The following is a 10,327-nucleotide window of genomic DNA, read 5'->3' on the forward strand; positions in this document are numbered from 1 at the left end:
ACATACCTCCTGAAGATTGTTTTGCTAAGGTCTGTGATTTTCTATACAATTAGGAACTTATTTTCTGCAAGATAACTGAAAACTCAGCTATTATCCTTGACCCCATCAAAGCTTGCTAAATGCTTCAGTTCTTTTGGAAAATTAAGCTACTCATTTAGATGTCCTGAGCTGAACCTATGACTCAAATTGAAACATCTGGTCAAAGGTTTCCTTCAGCCATTGCTAGTAAGTTCACTTTGTCAGCAGTGAGTACCATATCTGTGTTCTGATGATCCCCAGAACTGCCTCACGCTGCAGTGCAGCCAGGAGCTACTCAGACAGGATGTACTTGCTATAGGAATTAATACTGGCCGGACCTAGACACACTAAGTTTGTTTTAAATCCTTGTCCCCCACTATGTTTCCTGTACCAAAAGAGTCAAGTATGACCATGTCACCAAGGCACCTCTGTTTATTCAAAACAACCTTTCACCCTTCAGCTTTGCATCATCACGTTCACCCACAGACAGCCTGCCGTGCTCCCTCAGACAGCTTGCTGTATCCCATAGGCTTGCTGTAGTTATTGCATGGGCGGCTCTGCAGTGCTATGGCTTTCCTGGGCTTAAATTTCCGAGTCCTCGATAGGGCCGTTCAGAAATACTGCAGTAGGAAGTGACGGCGAAGATTCGTTGGGACGGATAAAGTTTTCAGATGGGAACAGTTTTACTTTGGAGACCGCATGGTCTCGGCTTGACTTACTCTCCACAATCTGATGCTTAAGTGTCCCCATCTCTGAGTCCCAGGCTTGTCCCCGCCGCAGTTTCTTGAAGGTGTTCCGGAAACCCTCGGTGCTAAAGTAGTAGATCAAGGGGTCCAGCGTGCAGTTCATGCTGGCCAACATCATCGTTATAATTAGCGCTTGGCGCACGGAGGCCTGGGTATCTTTCTCAACCTTCATCACCCGGGCCTTTATCATGCCATAAACTGCCAGGGTAGTGTTGTAGGGCACAAAGCAGATGATGAAGATGACCAGATTGACCAAGAGGAGACGCACAGTCTTCTGCTGTCTCAGGGTCTTTGTCTGGCTGGGCTGGCAGAGCTCCTGAAAGATCCGAATCGAGCAGTATGTCACAGAGCTGAGAGGCAGGAGAAACCCCAAGATTTCAGCCAGGATTACCAGGGGGAAGAGGTTATTCTGCCACATGTTGTCGCTAAAGCTTTCAAAGCACAGATAAATGGTCTGGTTCCGTACTTTACAGTGGTTTTGCTTGTGGACTATGGCTGTGGGGATGGAGCCCATGAAGATCACAACCCAGACAAGCAGGCAGAGGAGCTTGGCCACCTTGGGGCGCCGCAGATGCCGCCAGCGAAGTGGGTGAACAATGGCAATGTAGCGATCCAGGTTGATGCACATGAGGAAGAGGCAGCTACCGTACATGTTGATCTGGAAGACTGAGCCAGAGACCTGGCACAGGATGCTGCCAAAGGGCCAGTGGTGGTTGGAATAGTAGTAGAGTCGCAGGGGCAGAGGGAGTGTGAAGCTGAGGTCACTTATGGCCAGGTTTAACATGTAGATCATCACTACAGACTTCAGGCGCAGGTATCGGACGAATATCCATAGGGCCATCACATTCAGTATCAAGCCTGTGATGAATATCAGGGTGTAGCCAGGCATGAGGAGGTGGTGGTTGAAGGTGTAATCCTTGCATGTCTGCAATGCATTGGACGTATTGGATGTATTGGATGTACTGGACTCTGACATGCCCAGCATGGATCAGGGGATGGTCTCACTGAGATGGCTGAGCCTGTTGTGGGCTAAGGAGGCACAAAGAGCACCGAGAGAAGTCATTCCCCTCTAAGGAGCCACGGGCAGGGCATTCCAGTCATCTGCAGCTGGGAGGTAGATGGGCAATGTCCCTCTTGGCTGGCACTGCTTTGGATTGCGGATCTGTGGTCATCTGGCAGGGATGGTAATGTAGAGTCTGCTTCTGCCTCTAGTTCAGCAATTCTTTCCAGTGGTTATGAGGTGCTAAGGAGATGGAGAATCATTGCCAGCTGTCAGTACAATTCCTGGTCAGAGTGAAAGACCAAGACAGAAAAGTTTAAGTTAGAGAAGGAAATCTCTTGAAATGTTAAAATCCCACCATGGTGGCTTCTGCAGCAAGAACTCTCAAAGAAACCAAAAGACGAAGGAAAATGAACACTGGAAAAGTGAGTAATTACATGGCAGAAGAAGACAGAGCTCAGAGAAGGTGGTTGTTGTACAGAATCATTTATCACTCAGCCCCAGAAAATGCACTTTGCCTTGATCACTGCTGAGAGCACATGAATACAAGAAAGGGACACCACAAGCACACAGGGGAAGTAGCTGAGGCAGCTCCAGAGAAAGAGAAAGAAAAAGAAGAGAGCAGCATTTGAAGGAAAAATGCTGACGGGAAGGAACTTAAAATAAAAACTGCGTAGTACTGTTTTATATCAGAGAAACAGGACTTTGTACATCCATTTCAGATAAAAAAAATTACAGTACAGTTCGACCTGACTCCACCCAAGCTCCTTTTGTTACGTGAAACAACACACACGGACCTCAGTCCCAGTGACTTTGAGTTCCTTATGTTGCTCACATTCATACAGTTCCTTTGGTGTCCTTACTTGCTTGGGACCAGTGGATTACAGGTCTTCATTCTGCTGCTTGTAACACCCTAAAGCTTGAAGCAGACCATGTCCCACAAACACAGAGCAGCACAGCCACGGAAGGGAGCACAATGAAAAAGGAAGAGCTATGGGATTCATGTGGATGAACATGAGGCTGGTAACCACTCTAGGTACTAACTAGCAGCACTGTCCAAACACTGATCAGCTGGAGTGAGCCCAGTGGAAGGCCACCAGAATGGTCTGAGGGCAGGAGTGCTTGCAGCATGAGGAGATGCTGAGGGAACTGGTCTTGTTCAGCTGGACAAGAGAAGGCTCCCAGTGACATAATAGCAACATCCTTCCACTGGGTTTGCATGGCAAGGTTTTGGTAGCTGGGAGGGCTACAGGTGTGGTTCTGTGAGAATGTGCCAGAAACCTCCTCTGTGTCTGACACAGCTAGTGCCAGGATGGACCTGCCACTGGCCGAGGCTGAGCCCATCAGTGATGGTGGTAGCACCTCTGGAATAATGAAAGGGAAAAAGTTACTGTGAGACAACAATTGCAGCCAGAGAAGAGGAGTGAGAATATGTGATAGAAACAGCTCTGCAGACACCAAGGTCAGTGAAGATGGAGGGGAATGAGGTGCTCCAGGCACTGGAGCAAATTTCCTCTGTTGCTCCTGGAGAAGACCACATTGAACCCATGCTGGAACAGTCAGAACTATTCCTGAAGGACTGCACCCTGTGGAAGGGACTCACACTGGAGCAGGGATTGGTGTGACACAGTTCCCCACAGTTGTTTGCAGGGGTCACATAGGGACTCCCTCACAGGGTCCATGTAGATTGTGATATACTTCAAAAGGAAAGCAGAATTTTCTGTCTAGAGAATATCTTTATATGAAGTTGATATTACTCAGCAACTTGACAGGCACAACGAGCATGTCAGACCCTCTGGATGGCATTGTGTGGCAATGCACAGATCCAGAGAGAATCTGCTGCAGACAGTAGAGTGTCCTGACCTCACAGAAAGGAAGAGAATCATTCTGGTAACAACATGTTAAACAACGGAAGTGGAAACCTACTACAAAAGTATAGACAGCTACCAACTTGCCCATCCTTTTGTGTTGTTGGGCAGGTCCATCATCAAGACAAGTTTCTTAGAGAAACTTCTGCTGGTTTATCAAGCTATATCTGAGTGGATTCTAGCCTTCCTGGTGGGTGAATACTTTGTGTGAAGTCTTGTGCAAGTGTGAAGTATAAGATAAGCTGACAAGGCAAAAGTGCAAGAATGTTGTCGGTTTCAAGTGAAATGTTTCAATTCAAAAAATCTCAAGGAGAAGCATCGCCAGTGGTCAAAGGAGGTGATTGTCCTGCTCTGCTCTGCTCTGCACAGGGGAAGCCTCACCTTGGGTCCTGTGTGCAGTTTTAGGCACCACAATATAAAAAAGATATTGAGCTATTAGAGAGTGTCCAAAGGAAGGCCACGAGGACGGTGAAGGGCCTTAAGGGGAAACCATATGAGGAGCGGCTGAGGGCACTTGGTCTGTTCAGCCTGGAGGAGACTGAGAGGAAACCTCATCGTGGCCTACAACTTCCTCATGAGGGGAAGAAGAGAGGCACGCACTGATCTCTTCTCTGTGGTGACCAGTGACAGGACCCGAGGGAATGGCCTGAAGTTGTATCAGGGGAGGTTTAGGTTGGATATCAAGAAAAGGTTCCTCACCCAGAGGATGGCTGAGCACTGGAACAGGCTACCTAGGGCAGTGGTTACAGCACCAAGCCTGACAGAGCTCAAGACGTGTTTGGACAACGCTCTCAGGCACAGGGTGTGATTCTTTGTGTGTCCTGTGCAGGGCCAGGAGTTGGACTTGATGACCCTTGTGGGTCCCTTCCAACTCAGAACACTCTATGATTCTATAATTCTATGAGAATATGTCAGCTTTTGTGAGAGCCAAAACCCTGCAATGAACTGCAGACTGGTCAGACCTTTGTTATTATTATTACAAAGTTACTGAGACTGAGACTCGGCGACTGACCACGACCTGCTGTAACACATGTACTCAGACCAGCCAGATGTCAGGTGAAAAGGACTTATCTCTACAGATGTGTTTTTTCAAGCTTCCCAGAGGTATTCAATTAACAAATCTAGAGAATATAATATGTCAGCACAGTCCATGCTGTATGAGGCTATCTACAACTAGTATTCCATCTCAAATTGTGGATGGTGAAGGGATTATGTTAAGAACAGTCAGATCATGTAGTTACACTGCCTCAAGTTGTCTTCCTGTTGCCAGCATAAATTGTAGCCCAGGAATTTCCTGAGCCACAGGTGACCTAGTTGTATTCAGTAGCCCTCAGGGATCTTTTATTTCACTTTTTTTTTCAGTTGCTTTTTGAGTTGATGTAAAATTTACCATCTACATCATCCAGTGACAGGAGTGCCAAGGAGTTCCACAGCTTACTTGTGCCTCAGGTGAAGAATCACTTCCATGTACCCATCTTCGATTCACCACCTGCTAGATTCAGTTCTTAGCTTTAGTGCTGGAAGAGACAGGGCAGAAAACAGCCCTATTCACCTTCATTTCATGGCTGATAATATTATAAACATCTACCCTATTCCCACTCAGTAACCTGGATTTTTTTGGGCTTTCTTTTTTAGGCTAAAGGGTCCCTGTCTTCGTAGTTTTTCCTTGCAGAGAAGTGGTTATGTACTTTGGAACATCCTTGTTGCCCTTCTCAGCACCTTTCCACTTCTGCTAGAGCTGTTGTGAGCCCTGTGCTGGGGTGCTGAAAACACACGGTGCTGATAATGTGGATGCACTGAGCTGCGTAGGTGTAGATCTCATTTGCAAGTGGTAATGGTCAGTTCAGTTTGCTTTCTCCCATCACTTCACTAGATAAAATCTCAGCTGTTAGTTTAAGTCCAGTCACTCACACTTCTCTTAATCTCTGCAGCTCTTTGCAGCCAAACCTCATCCTTTTTAACTTGAATAATTTTATGTCTCCAACAGATTTTTTATTTTATTATTCATCCCTCATGAATAAGTCAAACAGTCCAAGCCCCAGCACAGGTGTCTTATAACTCCACTGAGAAAAACAACCATTTGCCTTCTTTCTCTGTCCCTTCTTTTAGGCACTTTTCATCCAAGTAGGAACATTTTCTTTAAATTTTTTTAAGTGCCATTGGTGAGACTGCTTTTGAAAGCCTTCTGGAAATCCACCTGGGCCACTGTTCACATGCTTATAGAGTCCTTTAAGGAAGGACTGTGGGAACAGCGTCCCTTTTAAAAGCCATGATGACTTTTCCCCAGTAATTAGATGTGACTATGCCAATTGATTTTTTCCTTTATTATAGCTTCTACTAATTTGTTCAGCAAAAACATCAAGCTCCCTGGTCTGAAACCCCCCAAGAGCCTTTTCTTAAATTGAGTCTGCCTTTAAGAGCTGTTTTAAGCAGATGTTTCTATAGCACAATTAGTCAGGTCTTCCACCCTTCAGTTATTTTCGGACCTCTGGGGTAGGAGCTGTGTGGTTTTAGACATGGTTTAGTTCATCTTGCTGCTCTGTGGCTGATCCTACTACTGTTTGACCAGAGACAGTCCTTTGATGAATTTTTCCGTAAAGAGAGTTTCTGCTGTGGAAATCTCCCAGGCTTTCATGCCATGAATACCAGTGAAAGAAACCTGTTCATTTTTTTTTGCCCACTATCACCTATTCTTTCTTTTTGGAGTGGTCTTTCCTTACATACTCTAGCCTTTCAGCCTTCAAGACAGTGAACAACACAGTTCTAAACTGGCAGCAAAGATCACTGAGAGCAGAAAATAGATTGGTGGTTTTGAGGGGATTTTTTTTTTGGTGGGTAGATGGAAACACGAAAGAAAGAATCTGCTGTGGTGTTGGTATGGAAGCTAAGCTGATAGTCTCAGACTTGCTGTGACAGATACCATGACCAAAACCTGAAATGAGATGTATGCAGACACAGCCACTGGAAAGATGAAGCTGTGGGAGCAGAGAGTTTCTCCAGTGAGCTCTGGAGGTCCTGCTTTGACTGTCCTTCTCTAAAAAGGAAAGCTGTGGGTGGGTAAAGCAGGCTGGCAGCAGGGACACCGACTGTCCTTGTTGGTTAATATTGGAGAGTCAAAGGGCATCTTCCTTGTGGCTGCCTCTAAAAGAACCCCAAGCACTCATTGCACAAAAGCTGCCAAGAGGTCTCAAGCCACCAGCTGTGTAAGGAGGCAGCGGTTCCACAGCTGAATAATCCCCTTCCTCACAACAAAATGCTCTCTTTAAATCCTGAAGAAGCTTTCTGTTCGGTGACTGACCTTATGTGTCCCAGAAGGTGGAGGAAGCGTTTTTTTGCCTCTTCAATCTGAGCCCCTGAATACCATCAAGTGCCAAGACTGTGACTTGCAAAATACATGGGGTTTTGAATTTTTTTCTTTTGGGGGTGAGAAGGCCTAGATGCACTTGCACACAGTGGCCAGAACAGGCAGGCATGCCCTGAGATGGGATGTGTGCCTGGCATCTTGTGGCCTGGTCCTGGGAATTCTCTCTCCTGGCTCTGTCTTACTGGGAGTCACTGCCTCTGAGCACTACAAAAATGATGAAGAATCTGAGAAATGAGGTGGAAAAAGAAAGCTAGAAAAATACTGCTGAGCATGCTGCAGGGTCAGTGAGGAAACAACAAAAATGTTTCAAACCTCAGAAAACCCACCCGACTTTACCCTAGAAATTGGAGATAAATTTTTTTTCATACACGTGGATGATTTTTACCTACTGTTGGTGATATTTAAGCCCCACTTTTCATCTTTTTTCCTACTCAAGAAATTAGATTTTTGTGATGATTAGAACCTCGAAGACATTCAAGACTTAGGATGGCTTGTTTTTTATAAGAGATACATGATATAAAAGCTGGGACCTCTGTCTTTAACTCATGAGGTTTGATCACATTCCTATTGCCTACTCTTTAGAGACGTTACCCCCCTTCATCTCCTGTGAGTCACGTGGAAGAAGGTTCCCTTTGTGGGCACCTTGGCAAGTAAGCTCTGCAGGCTGCCCATGCTTTTAATGTCACAGGATCCCAAAGAAAGCCTCAGTCTGAACAAACACAGAGCTGTGCCTTGCACCTCTAGGCCCACGGGGCAACTGAAGAGGGGCAGATGTCCCCCAGTGCCCTGTGGTCAGGTCTGGCAGCACGTGCACAGCGGCTCACGGGGCCGGTGCCCAAGATGTCCAACCATCCGGCTCTCCAGATGTTCTGTGTGCCTTACCTCACTGCTGGAGAAGAGCCAAGCGTGGATGCCAGCTTGCTGGTTGGTGATTGCTCCCACTGCAGAGGTCTCAATCCGTGCACCAAAACTACAAAGCAGCTTGGATCAAAACAGAACCAGGCAGGCTCTTCATCCAAATCACAGCTGTCCCCTATTGCGCTACGGCTGATCCTACATCTGGCATGCTACAGTTTGTCTCTTCTCCTTTCTCACTTCCTGATGCACTTCTGCCTGCCTACAAAGCATGAACTTTGTTATCAAAGGCTGATAAGCTAAACCACATCCTACAACAGCAAATGCAATCATGAGAGAAGCAGTACCCAGGTGTCCTTGCAACTGAGGAGACCTGCCCTGGGTCATAGTGCCAAATACTTGCTTGTCTTGCTAACTCAGCCACCCTCAGGACTGACGGGGGAAAAACAAAACATCCCTCTCCCCAAAATATTGCTAAACAGGAGGTAGAAGTGAAATACGGGAAGTGAGAGCAAAGTTGATTTAATTGCTAGCCAGCACAAAGACTTGGAGTCCTGTCACTCCCATGGGCTTGGGGGCTTTGGGATGAAACCCCTGCCTGGGGGCCCAGCTGCGCACTGCTGGCACGTGGCAGGGTCCCAAAAAGAACCAGACTCCGAAGAGGTGTCATTGTCTGTGGCAAGCAAAGGCATGTTTGCCACAAACGTCGGTCCCTGGCGTTCAACACCACAGGAGGCGCAGCGCTATGAAAGTACAAGGGCTGAGCTACCAGGACATCTGTGACCTGGCACTGCCACGTGGAGCTGGGAAGGGAGCTGACCTTGTGCAGAGCCCATCTGGCACTCTGTTGCTTCGAGTCCTATTCCTGCTTTGCCAGCCTCAGCACACCTGGAAGAAGACACGAGTCATGGAGGTGCTCCTAATCCCGCTGTCGTCCTGACCCAGGAAAAGCTGCCCTGGGAAGTTGCTGTGGGCTCCCTTTCTCTGCAGCCCTTGCCTGGCTCCTCTGCCTGCTGGTGTTTGACTTTCTCACTCCCTGCCTCCCTTGTTCTGCTGTTACTGACTCCTCATTCCAGGGAATGACACACCGAGGGATATATGTTCCTGCTACTCATAAATCCTTGGAGGGTACAATAGCACCAAACCACTGAGCTCACCCTGCTTCTTTTCAGTGCCTCTCTTTTTTAACCAGACCTCCTTTCTCACTTGCTAGTTGCTGGGATCTTTGTTCTCACGGCTTTTTGTGTCTCTTCAGTTCCCGTCAAGGCGTTGCTACTGATAAAAGCTTGCAGATATGCCACGGGGGGTGTCCTTTGCCTGAGGAGTGTCTGACACATTCTGCGGGAACTTCCCCCTCCCCTGCAGCCCTCACCCCTCACACACATGAGCACACACCTGGCTGAGCCCGGCAGTCCTGGCTTTTCCATGCGTGAGAAGACGAGGACACAGTGGCACTCAGCCCAGCCCGTGAGCCCCACAGCATCCTCACCTAGCCAAGTTCACTCACCTCCCCGGGTCTCGGTGCATCAGCCCACGAACTCTGTGTCCCCTCAGCCAGGTGGGCTCACATGTTTGCCCCTCACTGTCTCTTGGAGGCTCAGCTCATGGGGAAGAGCAGCTCAACCCCCGGCATTTCCTCACCACAGTCTGAGTGAGCAGCAGGTAAGACCAGATTACTGGGGTGTGTGTTGGAGGCTACACCCCGATGCTGCAGATCCCAACATGCCTGCCACCTTGGAGTGCTGGCTCCGGAAAGCAGGAGCAGGGACCCAACAGGAGGAGGGATGCAGGGAGCTGGGAAGGCAAGGAGAGAGGTGAAATGCGTGCTACAAGTGAGAGGCTGCTCAGGTTTGAAAGGATGACTGATAAACACCAGTGCTCTTCAGACCTCTTTGTGCAGGAAAATGCGGCAGAGCACAGCAAAGGGGTGAATCCCTTTATGGAAGAACCACAGGAGGGCCAGAACAGCCCTGCTTCACTTTCTGAATGATTCAGACAGGAAGAGCAGAAACCTGTGGCTGCGGAGGAGTTTTACCTTCCAAGGCAGTGGGAACAGCTGGCACTTCCCATGTTGGCTGGGGGAATGGCAAGCTTTTGTCCCGGGACATTTCAGCTCCCTGGTCACACAGGGGTTCTTAGGAAAAGGCTACCCACTGAGAAGGGGGACAGCCACCCCATTGTGCCTCCTAGGAGAAGGACAAGGACTGAGTTTGGGGAAGGACAGTCAGTCCATGGGGAAGAAAATGAGGGAGGAGAAGGGAGACCTGCCAGGGAAAGACATGAGGGAGCGTCTTCAAGAACAGTGGATGCGGATGAGGGAGGCAGCAGGTCTTCCCCTCTGCTCCCATGAGCTGCCACTGCAGGGAGACTCTCTGTCTCCCCAAAGGGCATGGTGACAAAGCGGTGATGAGCTGGTGGGTCTGGCAGCAGCTGCTTAGTGCTGCTGGGTTCTTCTTGTGTGGATGGCTGTGTCTGC

General features: G+C 48.2%; 2 protein-coding genes across 12 annotated transcripts in view; one reads left to right on the forward strand and one right to left on the reverse strand.

Annotated features, from left to right (window-relative positions):
- Positions 1 to 424: 424 nt before the first annotated feature.
- On the reverse strand, positions 425 to 9,515 carry LPAR5 (lysophosphatidic acid receptor 5). Of its 11 annotated transcripts, XM_017732000.1 has the most exons (5): positions 9,359 to 9,515; positions 8,672 to 8,739; positions 7,879 to 8,113; positions 5,071 to 5,149; positions 425 to 2,048 (listed from the first exon to the last, which is right to left on the reverse strand). In XM_017732000.1, exon 5 carries the CDS (start codon positions 1,747 to 1,749, stop codon positions 601 to 603), a length of 1,149 nt encoding a protein of 382 aa, XP_017587489.1. In that variant the 5' UTR covers positions 1,750 to 2,048; positions 5,071 to 5,149; positions 7,879 to 8,113; positions 8,672 to 8,739; positions 9,359 to 9,515; the 3' UTR covers positions 425 to 600. The 11 variants fall into 11 exon arrangements, with proteins under 11 accessions (XP_017587489.1, XP_017587490.1, XP_017587485.1 ...); XM_017732001.1 differs by lacking the exon at positions 5,071 to 5,149 and having other exon boundaries at positions 7,879 to 7,966; XM_017731996.1 differs by lacking the exon at positions 5,071 to 5,149 and having other exon boundaries at positions 7,879 to 8,109.
- Positions 9,516 to 10,134: 619 nt separating this feature from the next.
- The window catches only part of LOC103614056 (protein Wnt-4-like), a 4,051-nt gene continuing 3,858 nt past the window's right edge, over positions 10,135 to 10,327 (forward strand). Inside the window, exon 1 of the mRNA XM_017732005.1 lies at positions 10,135 to 10,327. This exon is cut by the window's right edge and continues 1,970 nt beyond it. The gene's annotated coding sequence lies outside the window, so the exon portion shown is untranslated.

Source organism: Corvus brachyrhynchos, unplaced genomic scaffold (genome assembly GCF_000691975.1).
Source record: "Corvus brachyrhynchos isolate BGI_N302 unplaced genomic scaffold, ASM69197v1 scaffold3, whole genome shotgun sequence".
NCBI lineage: Eukaryota > Metazoa > Chordata > Aves > Passeriformes > Corvidae > Corvus > Corvus brachyrhynchos.

Coding starts and splice junctions, on each gene's coding strand:
- LPAR5 (XM_008631811.2), bottom strand. CDS start 1,749: ATGCTGGGCATGTCAGAGTCCAGTACATCCAATACATCCAATACGTCC.